The sequence below is a fragment of the Pseudophryne corroboree genome, chromosome 5, assembly GCF_028390025.1.
Source record: "Pseudophryne corroboree isolate aPseCor3 chromosome 5, aPseCor3.hap2, whole genome shotgun sequence".
NCBI lineage: Eukaryota > Metazoa > Chordata > Amphibia > Anura > Myobatrachidae > Pseudophryne > Pseudophryne corroboree.
The window spans coordinates 307,590,524-307,609,395 of NC_086448.1; the positions used below are offsets into that span (position 1 = coordinate 307,590,524).

General features: G+C 44.9%; 1 protein-coding gene and 1 long non-coding RNA gene across 11 annotated transcripts in view; one reads left to right on the forward strand and one right to left on the reverse strand.

Moving 5' to 3' along the window:
- Positions 1 to 1,638: 1,638 nt before the first annotated feature.
- Positions 1,639 to 18,872, reverse strand: part of HECW1 (HECT, C2 and WW domain containing E3 ubiquitin protein ligase 1) — a 785,299-nt gene continuing 768,065 nt past the window's right edge. For all 10 annotated transcript variants that reach the window (XM_063922467.1, XM_063922469.1, XM_063922471.1 and 7 more), the window contains 4 exons: positions 16,543 to 16,689; positions 13,481 to 13,595; positions 10,984 to 11,182; positions 1,639 to 2,079 (listed from right to left, as the gene is read on the reverse strand). In XM_063922467.1, the coding sequence (XP_063778537.1) occupies positions 1,968 to 2,079; positions 10,984 to 11,182; positions 13,481 to 13,595; positions 16,543 to 16,689 (573 nt within the window). In that variant the 3' untranslated portion in view covers positions 1,639 to 1,967. The remainder of the gene's footprint in view (positions 2,080 to 10,983; positions 11,183 to 13,480; positions 13,596 to 16,542; positions 16,690 to 18,872) is intronic.
- The window catches only part of LOC134927674 (uncharacterized), a 31,730-nt gene continuing 24,737 nt past the window's right edge, over positions 11,880 to 18,872 (forward strand). Inside the window, exon 1 of the long non-coding RNA XR_010177705.1 lies at positions 11,880 to 11,953. This is a non-coding gene — a long non-coding RNA (uncharacterized LOC134927674). The remainder of the gene's footprint in view (positions 11,954 to 18,872) is intronic.

The window sequence follows — 18,872 nt, forward strand, 5'->3', positions numbered from 1 at the left end:
TTTCTATTCGCAATTCTGCTAATCTTTCGTTCGCAATTCTGCTAAGCTAAGATACACTCCCAGAGGGCGGCGGCTTAGCGTGTGCAATGCTGCTAAAAGCAGCTAGCGAGCGAACAACTCGGAATGAGGGCCCATGTTGGGAGAATGGCATAGTGAGGTTGAAGTGTGATCCAATCATGGCAGTATTATTAGGATGCTATAGTACAAGGCAGCATCAATAATATGCATGAAGACATTTTGTGTGTATACTGTAGCTTTGCAAGAAGTAAATGAGAACATATATTATATATGTGTATGTGCATAAAATAATGCAGTTTACTTCAGCAATTTGCCTTTTGATAAAGTATCTTAATATTCCCCAGTCCTGACACAGCTTCCATATCAGGAATAATCAGAATAGGATTCATCATTTTCGGGAGCTGAATGCATCATTCTGATAAATATGCCCCAATGTAACCTTCTGCCCAGTCTGTGGAAACAAGCTTCGTTGGTATCAATGATCTCAGCTGCAAACTGCATTGATTCACAGGTAGACGGTTACCATCGGTGCCCCTTGTCAGCCGTGTCTCTTACATGTGTACCTCCTGTACCCACCCAATGGCATCCCTGACCCCAGGTGCCCCTTCTGACAGTTACACCAATATTGTACTAAACTTACAACATTCCATTGAATCCAGACTATGGGGGTAATTTAGAGTGGATCGCTGCAGCGGCAGAGATCGCAGTCTGAATCTTTTTGTGCCTGCGAACCCCCGGGAGCCCAGAGTGATGCTGAATGTATCTCTGGGCTGCGATCGCCTCTGCCTGATTGACAGGCAGAGGCGGTTGCTGGGTGGGAGGTGGCGTGACTACAGCGTTAGAACGCCGTTGGCGGGGCGCGGTCCGGGCAACGAAGGCATGTCCAGATCGTTGGGGGGGGAGGGCCACGGCGGCTGCATGACGTCACACGCAGCCGCTGTATCCCAGGATGCGGCGAAAAGCTCCCTGCCAGCACGCAGGAGCTGCGCTGGTCGGGAGCTACTCGTAAGGTACAAAAGCATGCGAGGCAGACTAGCCCTGTGCTGGGCGTCACCCCGCATGTCTGTGAAAATGATCGCAGATGTGCTAAATTTAGAACATCTACGATCAACTCTGAATTACCCCCTATATATTTATTTTCACCTCTCTGGGGCGTTGCACATTTACACTTTGTAAATCACCCACCATGGGCCTAGCGTATATGTTTTACTTTTATTACACAATGAAGTAAGTGAGACACTTTGGGCAGTGACCTATAAATTGCATACCATAAAAGATATTTACTCTGTCAAAGGTTTGGGTTGCCGACACCACCATCAGTTGTGCTGAATATTTATTTCCATATTGTCTGCCCAAAACCTGAGGACCAAGCATGTGACATTGCGCTTTCAATTACTCAAAATGAACAACCTGTTTTGAGAAACTGAATTAAACTATGATTAATATGCAGGGCCTGTACTCATTTCTTTTGTTGAAGATGATGGAGAGGACATTTTGTTTGTAGTAGCAGTTGGATATTGCACCCAGATTAGACTGGATCAAGAGTGTGTAGTTGTAACATGAGCCACCATTGCATCACAATAAGGTAGAATCCATCTTGCTCACAGACACAACCAAATGTTAGATCAGAGCATTAATATATGCAGCTGTGTTGTATCTTTATTTTGGAGGTATGCACAGATATACAGAGCCTTGAGTCCGGTTGTTATTTTCTATATTGCATACGGCTTTGTAGATTGCTGAAATCTGAAGAAGGAAAGCACAAAGATAAGGTCTTGGAGGGAACCAGTTCCCCATGCACGTTTCTAAGTAGCTTCTTTTGTAACAAGAACGCCAAAGGAATAAATAAATAAAAATGCAGTGTGAAAACAAGACCACAACGACAACCTGTGTCTGTGGAAAAGGAAGGTGGAGTCAGTCAGGAAAATAGGAGACTTTCTTGCATCTGCTCATTCAAGTCCAAAGGTGCTTGTCTCTTCAACGGCTATCAACAACTTTTCATGTAACATGGAGTAAGATGGGTATGGTGGAAGATCCAGGCGATTGAAGCATGTGTGTGCCCTGGATGAGGGAGAAGAAGTGAGTTATCAAGATATAAGAAACAAGAGAGATAAAAACATTACTAAGTTACAGACATGGTTACTTTCAAGTGTAATGTAAGATAATCACCATTAGTAGTGATCAGTGGCGTCTACAGAGGTATGGCTGCAGCGAAATCCATAATTCACATTGGGGAGTCACACCTCATAATTATTTATTTATTTAAAGTTTTGATATTGTAAAAAAATAGTTCCCCCCCAACAAACATCGAAACATCGTGACTTTCACTTTCCCAGCGGTGCACCACCATGTACACACTGTAGGGACTGGGGGTGTGTGTGTGTTTAATTTACACTTCCCCAGCGACAGGGACGAATTTAGGGGTGAGGGCGCCCCTAGGCACAACAGTAACGACCCCCACCAATTTTTATTATTTTCGCTGATTGGTCATAATCCCTCATTTGATGATAGCCAGTTTAATAGAATAAGTCACTAACTATAATATTTTTACATTTTTAATTGTGTATACATATTTACTAAGTAGAACAGTATGTGCAGGTCTTACCTATTTACACTCCATTCAAGTTGGTATATGGTATAGTACAGTGGAAATATTTGGCAGTTACTTGTACATTTTGGTCCGACAGTATCAGCACAAGTATTCAAGTGCCGCCCCCAAACAAGTACCGTCCCTAGGCATGTGCCTAATGGGAAATTTACCACTGGTTAGCAGCTGCTATTGGGGGTCATTCCGAGTTGTTCGCTCGTTGCCGATTTTAGCGACGGAGCGATTAAGGCGAAAATGCGCAATACAAAGTATTTTAGCTCAAAACTTAGTAGATTTACTCACGTCCAACCGAAGAATTTCCATCGCTGAAGTGATCGGAGTGTGATTGACAGGAAGTGGGTGTTTCTGGGCGGAAACTGTCCGTTTTCTGGGAGTGTGCGGGAAAATGCAGGCGTGCCAGGATAAAACGCGGGAGTGTCCGGAGAAACGGGGGAGTGGCTGGCCGAACGCAGGGCGTGTTTGTGACGTCAAACCAGGAACGAAACGGGCTGAGCTGATCGCAGTGTAGGAGTAAGTCTGGAGCTACTCAGAAACTGCTAAGAATTTTCTATTCGCAATTCTGCTAATCTTTCGTTCGCAATTCTGCTAAGCTAAGATACACTCCCAGAGGGCGGCGGACTAACGTGTGCAATGCTGCTAAAATCTGCTAGCGAGCGAACAACTCGGAATGACCCCCATTGTCTGAAGCCACCGGGTGGGGGGTCTTGCAGTGCTGACCAATCAGAAGTGATTGGCAGTACAGCAGACACTGGGGGAGGGTGCAGAGAGGCAGGGGGATGGAAGTTTCTCTTCCCAGCAGCTACACACACTGTGGATCTGACTGGTCGCATCCTGTGTGACCCGGTCACATAAGACACATGCTGGTGTGGTCGCATCTGATGTGACCATGCCAGGCAAGTACTTAAAGAAAAATATGGTGCGCTATGCCTCTTGGTGTGGATCAGGCCACGCAAGGCGTATTGTGCCGTATGGCATACAGACGGTAGCTGTATGCTATTGTAATCTATATTTAGGATACCAATATAAGTGTCCACGCTAGGCTTTTTTAGCAGGGTGCCGCGCCTGATTTTTAAAGGGCAAATTGCAAGCTGCCCCTTTAGTGGCAGTAAAACAGCCCTGCCCACTGCCTTGCTGCTGCCGCGTGAATAGATGTTGTTCACACGTGCACAGCATCTATTTCACATTAAAGGGAGAGCTTTGGAGATGTCCAGCACGCAGGCCCCCATCAGTGATGCAGATGGCTGTGGCATGCTCCCATTAGTGACGTTGAGGGGGCCGAACTGCCCCTAATAGTAACACTGACGGGGCCGCACCCCCTCCCTGGCTGGCCATGCCCTCTTCTCGTGCGCACTACCCCGGCACAGCTGCACCCTGCATTGCCTGCATCCTAGGAAGAACACTAAATATGTGCATGGCTACACCCATAAAACATTTTGGAGTGGTTTTATCTCTTCCAGTGAGCAAGCATATGGTTGAAGCTAGTCTGAGATGTATTGGAAATATCTGACTCTATAGGCCTGATGCAGGGCTGAACAGAGGGGACGGGTGCACCGCAAGCTGAATACAACTCTGCGTACAGGTGAGCATATGCATTTTTCTCTTACGTCCTAGAGGATACTGGGGTTCCATTTAGTACCATGGGGTATAGACGGGTTCATTAGGAGCCGTGGGCACTTTAAGAATTTGATAGTGTGGGCTGGCTCCTCCCTCTACGTCCCTCCTACCCGATTCAGTTTAGAAAATGTGTACGGAGGAGCCGGTCACGCTTTTGGAAGCTCCTGAAGAGTTTTCTGCATTTATTTTATATGTTTGTTATTTTCAGGCAGGGCTGGATGGCACCAGCCTGCCTGCTTCGTGGGACTTGGGAGGGCGGGGGGGTTAATTAATGGTCCCGTTCCCTGCTGATAGGACACTAGGTCACGCCACCACCCCTAACAGAGCCAGAAGAGTGGTGAGTACTAAGCCGGCGTACCGACTAGCGGGTCGCCGGCCATTATGGCGGCATGAGGGTACGGAGACACACGGCTTCTAACCGGGGCGCAATGCGTCTCCAGACACAGTACACAGCTGCATCTCAGTACAGTGTACACAGTACCCACACTGGCAAAAACAGCCTTAAAACGGTTTTCTCTCCATTTTAAGCACCAGATTACCTCAGCCAGTCTAAAAAAAGCGGGAAGACAGTGCGCCATTGAAGGGGCGGGGCCTTCACTATGAGCGGATCCAGCAGCACACCAGCGCCATTTTCTCTCTGCAGTGAACACAGATGCTGACTGACAGGGAGGCGCAGCTCCTCTGGAGAGACTCCAGATTACCACAGCTGTACCAGGGGGTCACAGCAGGGGGGAATCGATTATTAGTGTACTAAGTCCCCTATCAGGGTACTTAGTCTGCGACCCGGCTAAGCTTGGCATTAGCAGTAAGGGCGCGGTGGGGGCTGGCTCCAAATAACTCTGTGTCTCCCTGGTGGGCTCTTTGTGGGTTAATTGTGCTTAACCCTTTCGTGTGTGTGTGTGTGTGTGTGTGTGTGTGTGTGTGTGTGTGCTGTCACATTTACATTATGTCAGGCAAAGAGTGTGTTTCTTGTACAGCGGAGTGTTCCTCTTCACCAGGGGGCTCACTACTGTGTACTCAGGGCAGTGCACCGTCCTAGAATAGTGGGGTTGAACCGAAATGGGTTAATTCCATTAAGGGAATGATCTCAAATATTTCTACAAAGCTATCCCGCTATGAGAAAGAGACGCAATACTTAAGACAGACTGTGGATGAGTTTATGAATAGAGACTCAGTCCCCAAACCAGCGTCTCAATCCCCTCCCATTTGTCCACAAAAACAATCTCTGGCCCATATCCTGTAGGATAGGAAAAAATGGGAAAATCCACCAATAGTGCAAGCATCAGTCTCTAGGCTGTCACGAAAAATTGTATTGCCTGTCCCTGGTGCAGCCTCCCTAAAAGATACGGCTGATCGTAAAATTGAGACTACACTCAAATCATTGTACACATCTGCTGAGGTGGCCCAGAGACCCACTATTGCATGTGTGTGGATCACAAAAGCCATTGCTAAATGGTCAGGTAACCTAACTGAGGGGTTAGATTCGGGATGTTGTTTTACTCCTGCAGCATATACAGGACTCTGCGAACTTTATGGTGGAAGCAATAAAAGATTGGTTTGCTAAATGAACGCACCACCGCTATGGCAGTGTCAGCATGCAGGGGCTTGTGGCTACGCCAGTGGACTGCTGATGCAGACTCCAGGAAAGGCGTGGAAGGCCTACCATTCACAGGAGAGGCCTTGTTTGGAGATGAACTAGACAACTGGATCTCCAAAGCTACTGCGGGTAAGTCTACGTATCTTCCTTCCACAGCTCCCCCAGCCAGAAAAGCTTATACAGCTTCAAATTTACAGTCCTTTCGGACAGCCAAATTTAAGGGAAAATCCAGAGGTCCTTCTACGGCCTTCAGAGGCGCAAGAGGTAAACCACGCAAACCAGCAACTGCAGATGCTCAGGAACAGAGCTCAGGCTCTGCTTCCTCAAAGCTTTCAGCATGACGGTGGACCGTGATGACTGGAGTACTGTCAGGTGGGAGCCCGACTAAAATTCTTCAGTCACATCTGGTCAAGTTCGTGCTGGGATCCTTGGCTCATAGATCTTATTTCCCAGGGCTACATACTGGAGTTCCAAGAGCTCCCACCTCACAGATTCTTCAAATCAGGCTTACCAGCTTTACAAGAGGCAAGTATAACTTTACAGTAGGCCATCCAAAAACTGGTACAGACTCAAGTAATTGTTCCAGTTCCACCTCATCTGCACAACAAGGGGTACTATTCCAACTTGTTTGTTGTACCGAAACCGGACGGGTCGGTACGGCCAAATCTGAACCTCAAGTCCTTGAACCCGTTCTTAAGAGTGTTCAAGTTCAAGATGGAGTCTCTGAGAGCGGTGATCTCAGGTCTGAAGGAAGGGGAATTCCTAGTGTCTCTGGATATCAAGGATGCGTACCTTCACATTCTGATCTGGCCGCCTCATCAGGCTTATCTATGGTTTGCACTGCAGGACTGTCACTACCAGTTCCAGGCCCTGCCATTTGGTCTCTCCACGGCACTGAGGGTGTTCACCAAGGTGATGGCAGAGATGATGTTTATACTCCGCAAGCAGGGAGTGAACATAATTCCATACCTGGACGATCTTCTGATATAGGCGCCATCCAGGGAGAGGTTGCTGGACAGCATTGGTCTCTCAACCAAACTTCTCCAGGATCACGGGTGGATTCTGAACCTTCCGAAATCTCACCTAGAGCCAACACAGAGGCTCCCATTCCTGGGAATGATACTGGACACGGAGTCGCAGAAAGTGTTCCTTCCGTTGCAAAAGGCATTGGTAATCCAGTTGCTGATTCGGGATCCCATGAAGCCAACCCGGATATTGGTGCATCTATGCATTCACCTTCTGGGAAAATGGTGGCCTCTTACGAGGCGCCTAAATATGGAAGGTTTCACGCAAGACCCTTCCAGCTCAATCTGTTGGACAAATGGTCCAGATCGCATCTTCACATGCACCAGAGGATTCGTCTGTTGCCAAAAGCCAGGATCTCCCTTCTGTGATGGCTACAGACTTCTCGCCTCATCGAGGGTCGGAGGTTCAGAATTCAGGACCTGATCCTGTTAACCACGGACGCAAGCCTCAGAGGTTGGGGAGCAGTCACCCAGGGGGTGCAATTTCAAAGAAGATGGTCAAGTCAGGAAGTCATCCTTCCAATCAACATTCTGGAACTCAGGGCCATATACAACACCCTTCTGCAGACCTCTTATCTTCTTCACGACCGGGCCATTAAGGTCCAGTCGGACAATGTGACGGCAGTGATGTACATAAACTGACAGGGCGGAACGAAAAGCAGAGCAGCAATATCAGAGGTGTCTAGAATTCTCCTCTGGGCAGAAAAAAATGCTGTGGCGTTGTCAGCGGTCCTCATTCCGGGAGTAGACAACTGGGAAGCAGACTTCCTCAGCAGACACGACCTGCACCCGGGGGAGTGGGGCCTTCACCCGGAGGTGTTCAGGTGCTTGACAAGTGAGTGGGGATATCCACAAATCGACATGATGGCCTCTCGTCTCAACAAGAAGCTCAAGTGGTATTGTTCCAGATCAAGAGACTCACAGGCAGTGGTGGTAGACGCCCTGACGACTCCATGGGTCTATCAGATGGTGTACGTGTTTCCTCCACTTTCTCTGATCCCAAGAATTCTCAAAAGAATAAAAAGGGAAAAGGTTCAAGCAATACTCATTGCTCCGGACTGGCCAAGAAGGGCCTGGTATGCGGACCTTCTGGAGATGCTCCTTGAAGATCCGTGGCCTCTACCTCTTCATGAGGATCTTCTGCAACAGGGCCCGTTCGTCTATCAGGATTTACCGCAGCTACGTTTGACACATGGAAGTTGAACGGCTAATTCTAGCCAGAAGAGGGAACCCTAACAAAGTTATCCCGACTATGATCCAAGCCAGGAAGGGGGTAACGTCTATATATTACCATCGTATTTGGAAGAAATACATCTCTTGGTGTGAGAGCAGAACTTATTCTGCAGTGGAACTTCACCTGGGACGTTTCCTGCTTTTTCTGCAGGCAGGTGTGGATGTGAGCCTACGTCTGGGCTCCATAAAAGTCCAAATTTCGGCCTTGTCCATTTCCTTTAAAAAACAATTGGCTTCTCTCCCTGAGGTCCAGACGTTTTTGAAAGGGGTTCTGCGCATCCAACCTCCCTTTGTGCCTCCCACTGCACCTTGGGATCTCAATTTGGTGCTGCAGTTCCTCCAATCGGACTGGTTTGAACCATTACAGGAGTTGGACGTAAAATATCTTACGTGGAAGACCGTCACACTGTTGGCCTTGGCTTCAGCAAGATGTGTGTCAGAGCTGGGGGCTTTGTCTCACAAATTTAATTTTCCATGGGATCAGAGCTGAACTCAGAACTCGTCAGCAATTTCTTCCGAAAGTGGTGTCTGCGTTTCACATCAATTAACCTATTGTGGTTCCAGTTATCACCGACACTTCCGATACTTCAAAGTCTTTGGATGTTGTGAGGGCTTTGAAGGTATACGTAAAGAGGACAGCTCGTCACAGAAAATCCGACTCGCTGTTCGTTCTATATGATCCCAATAAAATTGGGTGTCCTGCTTCAAAGCAGACAACTGCACGCTGTATCAGGCTCAATATCCAGCATGCTTTTTCCATGGCAGGTTTGCCGATTCCAAAATCTGTACAGGCCCACTCTACTAGGTCGGTGGGTTCTTCCTGGGTGGCTTCCCCGGGGTGTCTCGGATTTACAGCTCTGCCGAGCAGGTACTTGGTCTGTTTCGAGCACGTTTGCTAAGTTCAACAAGTTTGATACTTTGGCCTCTGAGGAACTTCAGTTTGGTCAATCAGTTCTGCAGGAACCTCAGCACTCTCCCACCCGGTTTGGGAGCTTTGGTACTTCCCCATGGTACTAAATGGAACCCAAGTATCCACTAGGACGTAAGAGAAAATAAGATTTTAATTACCTACCGGTAAATCCTTTTCTCGTAGTCTGTAGAGGATACTGGGCGCCTGCCCGGTGCTTGATTCTTTCTGCACTGTTACTTGGTTAAGTATTGTTGGTTCAGCTGTTGTTGTTCCTGTTTAAAGTTGGGTTAGAACAGCTTTCCTTTGTTTTGTGTGTGCTGGTTCGGAATCTCACCACTATCTTTATCTATCCTTCTCTCAAAGTATGTCCATCTCCTCGGGCACAGTTTTTTAGACTGAGTCTGGAAGGAGGGGCATAGAGGGAGGAGCCAGCCCACACTATCAAATTCTTAAAGTGCCCATGGCTCCTAGTGGACCCGTCTATACCCCATGGTACTAAATGGAACCCCAGTATCCTCTAAGGACTACGAGAAAGGGATTTACCGGTAGGTAATTAAAATCCTATTATTTCCGTACACAATATGGTACGGAACCGCAACGCATCGTACATCGCATCCTCCTATGTAAAGTGCAGCACATCAGATGGGATGATGCGATGTACAGTGTGTGTAAATGACAGATTGGGAGCACACACTACATCATGGTTGCGCAGAGTGACTGCAGTACCATCATTTCAGGACAAACCGTGTAGTGTGCACCCAGCTTGGGACTAGCCAGCAATAAACAGTGAGCCTATAGTACAGCTGTTCTCTTTTTTTTTTTTAACAACCATTTTTATTAATTCTCCACATGAAAATTAGGATACAAAATGCAAAAGGGAAACAAATAGATCACAACCAAAAAGGGCAGGAACAGTGTCGGACTGGGGCGTGAAGGGCCTATCGGGGGAATGCAATGGTAGGGGCCCATATTTTGGAGTGTGGCCAGTCTTCAGAGGGGTTGTGGCCAGCTGCCACAGAGGCTAGGCTAACCATTAGAGAGTGCATGCTTTGGGCCCCTTGATAAATAGATATAGTAAATGCTGATAGGGCATGCATGAAAATGTATGACATTAATAACAGCAATGCACTGTAGAAAATACCCCATAGTAATGTGCAGTATAAGGTAACATTTATAATGTATAATTCAAGTGCCCAGTCTGAAACCTGATACCTAGAGGAGGAGGTGGGCCCCCAGGCAGTGGGGTCCACCGATGGTTTCCCCTGTACCTATGTGGGCCAGTCCAACCCTGGGCAGGAATACATAGTCTGCGGGTGTTATAGAATTGCACATTAAACTGAGGCAAACGTTAGTAAGTATAATCTCAGTTTAATCATCGCACAGAAAATTGACTAGGCCCGTTTGAGCGACTTATGTCTCCACGGAGAGTCTAAAACTGAAAGATCCACTGGTCCAGAGTACATGGAAGAGTGACCTTGCCCTTCCCTATATGCACACCAATGAAACCACTTCATATGTGGAGAGGATGCAGAAGATGTATATTTGCAATGTGTTGTCTCAAAAACATAAAGTTTCTGAACTCTATTTTCAATGGCTTGCAGATTTGGGACAGCAGCAGATCTCCACTGTTGGGCGATGGCAGCTTTTGTACCTACCAGAATTTGTCCCATAATGTATCACCTAGAGATAAATCCCCGGGATAGAAATGTAAAAGAGCTACTAATGGGTCAGCCCTTACAGTACAGCTGTTCTTTAATGTCATTATTATTAATATTAGTTTTTCACCTAAATAATTTTATCAATGTCTAAAAAAAATATACCCCAATCACAAGTGCAAACACAGCTGAAAACACAAACATTTTATATTAAGACATTTACCTCATTACATACCTGTAAAATACACAAATCAGGACAGTACAGCAATCAAGTAATAACACTGAATAAGTAATCAATTTATAATCTAAGCATGTTTCATTACCTTGGAAGAGATGTTATTTTCCCCCATTTTTCTATACAAAAACGCCTCAGCCCATTGCTCCCTCTTAGAGCTGCAAACCCTTCATACGGAACACTAGACGTTCCAGTGACAAACTGCAAGAGCCGTAACCTCTGCTCATTGTTAAATCTCTCCACAGCTGCCCAGAACCAGCGGATGACAATGTGCCCATCGTGGTACCCTAGAAAAACAGAAAAGAAATTGCAGACATTTTTACAAACAGAACTGATTCAGTACTTGACTTTCTAGCCTTATATTTTATACCAGAGCAGGGCACAGTCTATCTTACAGACAAGGGGCTGGCTGTCAACTTTCAGCCTGGGCAGACGCAAGTCCAACTTTTCTACAAGCGCATGCAACAGAAATATGGGCATAGCAAAAAGTATTCTAGATGTAGTTTGCCTCGAGTGGGTGCAGTTTAAATAGCTACTGAAATAGATGAAAAAGTGTTATGACAAAGTTATAAACTAATACATCACCTACCAGACTCATCTGACAAAGCTGGGACTATACACAATACATGCAGGGGCGTAGGGAGGGTGGAACAAGTGGAGCTCGAGCTCCAGGCGCCACTGGGGACAGAAGGCGCCGGCTCACTGCACAGCTGAGAGCCGGGATCTCGGGCAGGGGTAGGAGGAAATGGCTAGAAGAGAGGGAAGGGGTGGCCACCACACTGCCTGCATGTTGCAGATCACTGATTGCACAGTGCAAAGAGTGCAGTGCAGTGTGGTGTGTTGTTAGGGAAGAGGGGAGGTTTGAAGTCTTGTCAGAAGAACTTTCCTGGCTGTCAGGGATCTGCATTCAGTGATCTGGAACATGCAGGCAGTGTGGTGGCCACCCCTTCCCTTTCCTCAGCCCTTTCCTCCTACCCATGGAGGTCCAGCCTGTCAGTCACATAGAAGCTCCGCCCCTCCAGGCTGGAACGAGGAGCTGCTCTGCTGCTGCCCTCTTGGTGAGAATTACTGTGTGTTTATGTCTGTGTATACTGTGTGTTTATGTGTATATGTCTGTGTTTGTGTGTAAATGTGTGTGTGTATATGTCTGTGTGCTAATGTGTATACATGTATGTGTGTGTTTGTGTATATATATCTTTGTATACAGTATGTGTGAGTATATGTGTATGTTTATGTATGTCTGTGTGTATATGTGTATGCCTGTGTATATCTGTGTGTGTATATGTGTGTGTTTATGTGTGTGTGTATATATATCTGTGTATACTGTATTTGTGTGTTTATGTATGTCTGTGCCTAAATGTGTGTGAATTTATGTATGTACATATGTATATATGTGTGTGTGGTGGTGGGTGGGGGCGCTGTGACATGACCCTGCTCCGGGTGTCATGTCTCCACGCTACGCCTCTTAATACATGGACCACTCTAGTGGCTGATAAACGATGCAGGAACCAATCTATTACTATGAAGGGACCATTCCACTCTATATGTAAAAGAAATAATTACGGACTTGACTTAAAAACAAAAACCTACTAGATATACTGCAAAAAGTAAGTGTAAACTACCTGCAACCTTATATTGGTGTAATACTACTAAATCATCATTACCACTAGATAAAAACAGATCCCAGAACTGACACCCCACCATCATCTCCTCCCTCACTAAAAATGACACCCTAGATCTGATCCTCTCCTGCCCCAGATATGAGCACACCCTGTTATCCCTTACCCTAGATCAGGCCAAATGAAACAAAAATAAACCTTGAAGAATCTAGGAATGACCAATCGGAAACACCCCTAAAAATACATTTTCTAGACATACCAGTACCTCCTTCCACTACACATGAATACTAATTATACTACTATACCTATACTTACATATATACATTACATACACATTAAAACTTTGAGTTGCATGCAGTTGTTGCTATCCTTGTGTCTATTGCTGCAGTCTTATCTGCACTTTATGCTAATGCCGCTACAAAATCCTTCCTGGGTGTACCTATGTGCATCCAAATACAGTATGCAAGGATTGAGTCTCTCACTTCCAGCATCTTTACATGCTCAAATATAGATTAGTGTGTCTTCAGACGCACCACTGAAACTTGCAACAGCCCTATGGCAGGTTCAGACTGTCCGTATGAATACGGCCTCCTATGAATCTGTATAACAATATGCAACAACTATCAGCGAAACATCAGCGAAACAAGCCTGTGTCACTCCCATAAGGTGCAGCATCTCCATGAGTCTGATTATCCCCCTCCTTCTCACAGGGCAGGAATGCCCCATAAAGTACATTTCCGCTACCGTGAGTCTAAATCTGTACTGCAACTATGAGCGAACAAAATCGGGATGCATGCACAGACCAATAACACTGCTCCAATGCTTCCTGCATAGAATAGGCTCTAGGTGTACTTACGTTGAGTGCTGTCTATATAATTATCCCATGCATAAGATGACTTTAAAATGAAAATAGAATAACAGGTATTTATGGAACACATTGTGTATAACCTGACATTAATACATTACCTCCTCTGTATTCTGTGTTATTGCGCCAGTCATTAAGGTCTATCTCAGCAGTCCCAGCGATGACTAGTTCCAGCTCTCTAGCGTCAAACACTGATACAAGTCTAGAGTCTACAACCTGAAACATATTCAGTATGCATGCACTCTTGTTAAATGGTCATATAGCAATATTTAGAGATGTACTTGTGAATGTAGAATGTGGGTGCAGAAAACCTGATCACCTTCCCTCTTATTGTGCAATTGTGGTTCTTTCCTGCAACAAGCCTGGGGCAAGTAAGGACCTCAGTATATAGTATTTACTAGTATAAGCTGAGAAAATGTCATCATTTTTATAATTCTTTTCATTTGGTTGTACTGATGGGAGAAAGATGTCTAAAAATGAAACCACATTTTTATTTGCTTTTTGAAGCGGAAGCCTATCTTTCAGACATGCAATGTATTCTATCTTTGCAGCAATGCTCAGTAAAACGTTTGCTGTCAATTTCTATGGGGTATATTTACTAGGGTGCGGGTTTTTAGAAGTGGAGATGTTGCCCATAGCAACCAATCAGATTCTAGCTATTATCTACTTTTATGTGCTATATAAATGCTAAGTAGAATCCAATTAGTTGCTATGGGCAACAACTCCATTTCTAAAAACCTGCACCTTAGTAAATATACCCCCATGTTTCCATATTTCTGTAACATACTCCTATAAAATATTCAACACACAGACATGTCCCCATATAAATGTCACTCTCAGGTCTAGGCCAAACCATGTGGCTGCTCGGTGCTTTTATCTAGTACAGTATGTGTTAATTATTGTTGAAACACTGTAATATACTAATTAAAATACTACTGCTAAAAAAGCTATGCAATAATTTAACAAGTGCCTTATATGTTAACAGAAGGACATTTCTGGGATGTGCTGGATAAATACTCTACGTTAGAACTGTTTACAGCACCACCTTGTGGTTTAACTTGTTTGCAACTTTAAGGAATATGACAATCATCACTTTTAAGCCAGCTGCAATATACGTAGCAATAGTCATGATCTGGCTGATGAATGACAATTCTGAATGATCGTTGCTCAGTGCATGGACATGAACGACAATTTATCACCGCATGGAAATGGTCAGGATCATTTGATTATCAAACATGTTCGATCGTCATTTTGCCGATTCCATGCAGGGAACTATATTGTGCCCATGTATCGTTCAGTGTATGGAAGCACGGCTATTATTGAACAATCATTCAGTCTGTTTGGTTGGATCTCCCTGAATATCTTTCAGTCTATGGCCTGCATTATACAGCCAGGATATGTATTAGGAAATTTATGCTGGTTACAGTAATGGAAAATACAGTGAAAAAAAGGGGGAAATCTCAGCCATTTTTTTAAAATAGATTCTAGACTGGACGGGTACCACTCTGTAGCTAATTCTGGGGCAGATTTATTAAGCCTTGTGAAGTGATAAAGTGGAAGGTGATAACGCACCAGCCAGTCAGCTCCTAACTGTCATTTTTCAAACCCAGCCCAGTGGCAAACGCAGGATTTGCATGGGGGGGTTTCCAGAACTGGGTGGAGCCAATCACGGGGGTGGGGACTGAGGTGACCCAGTATATGCTGGGTCTGTAAAACTAGTGCGTCTGTGTGTGTGTGTGTGTGTGTGTGTGTGTGTGTGTGTATATATATATATAATATAATATATATATATATATATACACATATCTACACATATATAGGGTTCACTATGGTATGCCGGCGGACAGGCTCCCGGCGACCAGCATACCGGCGCCAGGAGCACGGCCGGCTTACCGACAGTGTGGCGAGCGCAAATGAGCCCCTTGCGGCCTCGCTGCACTCGCCACGCTACGGGCACGGTGGCACGCTATGCGCGCCACGCTATTTTATTCTCCCTCCAGGGGGGTCGTGGACTCCCATGAGGGAGAACAATTGTCGGTATGCCGGCTGTCGGGATCCCGGCGCCGGTATACTGTGCGCCGGGATCCCGTCAGTCGGCATACTGAAGACCACCCCATATATATACAGTGTGTGTGTGTGTGTGTGTATATATATATATATATATATACACACACACACACACATATACACAGCATATTAAACATGCATATATATATATATATATATATACACACACATACAGTACACGTATATATACACATGTATATATATCATATGTGTGTGTTTATATGTATGTATGTATATACATGTGTATATATGTATGCACATGGATATATATGTACTATAATTAAAATAAAGTAAACTTTTATTGCACTTACAAGTGCCACCAGGAAGACAGCAGGCTGCAGAGGATGCTAGACAGCCATAAATAATACTCATGCAGCTAAAAAAAAAAAAAATTTTTAGTGGAGGGGGATTTCTGGGTGCTCGGAACCCCCCTCCTGGGTGCGCCACTGCAGCCTTTAACATGTCAGTTAGGAGCTGATTGGCTGGTGCTTTATCACTCTCCACTTTAACACTTCACCAGGCTTGATAAATCTGCCCCTCTGTGTTCTGGCTGATGGTACATGGACACACAAAGCGACTTGGGGGTTTGATGGCGTGGTCTTACACTATAAATGCAAGAGAGGTTAATATGAAATTGTTCAATTCAACATTTTAATGAAACAATAAAAAAAAGATGTGGGTCTACAAAAATAAACTAATTATTACAATTTTGTTAATGTAGAATAATTTTCAATGTAATGCACACATATCAAAATGACAAAACTACTGCTACCATAGTAGCACATAATGACTGTAAACTTTATCTCATGTAGATTAAAATAACATTGGCTTTTATATGTATATTAATGTGGATTATATATTTTTTAAAGAAAAACTTGTTTCTGAATTATTACATTCAAAACCATGTATTTTTAGTTCTCCATCTCAGCAAAAATTGTTCATTTAAATGGCATTCATTTGTAAGACCAATTTAACACCTTACCATCACACAGAGAAACTTTCATAGGATATTTCTAAATTTAATGGAAAGTGAAAATCACTAATCTTTGTTTAGCTACCATGTAATGCAGCTGCTGAAATCAGTAATATGACTTACCTCATAAAAGCCCCGGACAAGGGCTTCAGTCTGTTGAACGACCCCCCGCTCCACTCGCCACTTCACCATTTTCTCTATATATTCTTTCTTATTTTTTTCTGTAACTTGTATATTTGCTCCCCCTGACTTCAGCTCTCTCTCTGTGACCTGGTTAGGAGCAGAAACACCAGACAGGGTTCACTAATCAGCTTTCACTGTTCTGGAGTCTTGTCTAGAACAAGCGCTATAAAGTTACATTACTACTGGTGTTTGGGATGCATTTTTTACTCATTAGTAAAAGCACATATCAAATGCATAAGTAATTATTGAGTTTAAAATTTATTTTTACTAGCAATTTCCATTATTTTGTAACCCAATACATTCATAAATGGGAAAAACACACATACACATAAGTAAAGGGCCCCATACACTAGACCGATAATGCCCGATTTAGGCCCAATTCGGGCATTCGATCCAATATATTGGGTGAAATCGGGCATTTTCGGTGTGCTTTTCCCCCGATCCGATCCGATGTGCGTTCCCGTGTGCATCGGATCGGATCCCCCTAGATCCGACATATCACGAGTGCTGCACTCGTTATATGTCGGATCCCGCACTAAATAAATGGGAAAGTAAAAGATACATCATATGCAAAAAAAACTGCATACGATATATCTAATACTATCCTGCCAACGAGGAGGCTACAGGGAGGTTGGAGGAAATCTTATATGACATGACGGACCGTCATGTCGTATAATTGTATGGGGCCCTTAAAAGACACACTAATCAGTGATTTTTTTTTCCATGTAACATCCGTTTACAAGCATTTTACATGTATTAATAATGCATGTAAAATGTCTTATTCAGTACGTTTTCGACTATGTGCTGTCCCTAAAAAAGAGTGGAGGTGGTAGAATCATTCTGACTGACTACAAATGCGAGCAGGACTGAGATTCGTCATGGTTTAAGTACCTGGGCTGTAACATCTATAACCACCACTGTCATTGAGGCTTTGGTCTCACAACCAGTTATTGGAGCATGATCCCCTAAAGCAAATTCTGGAGAATTCTAAATCTAATTGTATGAACACAAGGTGCTTGGCACAATCCCAAATGCATGGAATATTACCATCAGTGGACGAAGGATATACTTCACAGCAGTGCTCCAAGTGGGATTTTAGAAGTGGGGGTATGGAATTTAAAAGCCGTGGGGTCAGGGGCTGCCTCAGGTCCCCAGTAGCTTTCCGGATTTTGATGATATGAGATTAATTTTAGATTACTGTTTGTACTATGTAGTACCAATGATGTTTTGTATATATGTATCCCTATTCACCCTATGTGCACCTTTCCTTAATGTCTCTCAGTATATATCTCATCCCTGTATATATGTCATCCATGGTAAGCCTCTCTCTCACTCCGCACAAGCTCTCTGTCACCTGCTTCTTCTTCTCTCTCTCTCTCTTTTTTACATGCCCCTTGCATCTCCCACTCTCTGCTACCCTTTTAGCCCCTGTGCCTAGGGTTGCCACCTCTCCCGGATTTCCGGGATTCTCCAGGATTTGTTGGCAACCCTCCAGGAGGCTTTTACCCTCACCCGGATTCTCCCAAAATAAGGGGACCCTGGGAGCGGAACGCAGGCACAGCCGACAACACACAGACCTGTCAGTCTTAGCGCATAGAGCTCCGCCTCCACCTCCAGCCCACAAACCAGTGCTTGCGGAGGGACTGCTGGGGGCGGCAGTGCGCACATAGGGCGTCACATCAGCCCCCAGAATGTGCAGTGCAGACGCGCTCTGAGACTGAGCGGCGCTTCTCACTCACTGGCACTGCACGACTGCATGTTACAGCCTCTCTATAGCTGCTGAGCACGGCCTGGCATTGGCGGCATCTGCACCACAGGGCGCCGGCATTTTTGGTAAAGTTAATTACATTGTCCCGCTCCACACCCCCCTTCCCTAATTTACTTGATGTGTCTTATATACCGCTCCTCATGAGCTTCTGAATTTAGCATCCACTGGATGCGCTGCTTACAAGTTATCACACCAGTTTGTCACACACTTATACAAGCTGTGCTCCATTTTCAGCTATTTTCTCTTCTCTTCCAATTTCATGTGCACCTCTGATTTATGTGTGGCATCCTCCTGTGTCATTATGTCATAGCCATAAGTATAGGTCTTGTTCCTCACACGCTGTGCAATGTCTCTTTAAAGATGTGGAGTATCACACCAGCGTGTGGTGGAGCATCATAAACGAAAAACAAAAATAGAAACTTATGATACAGTATATCTCCATTAGTCAAACGCCCATGTAGAAAGACCATAGAAAATTCCAAGGTGTGTACCACACTGCTCT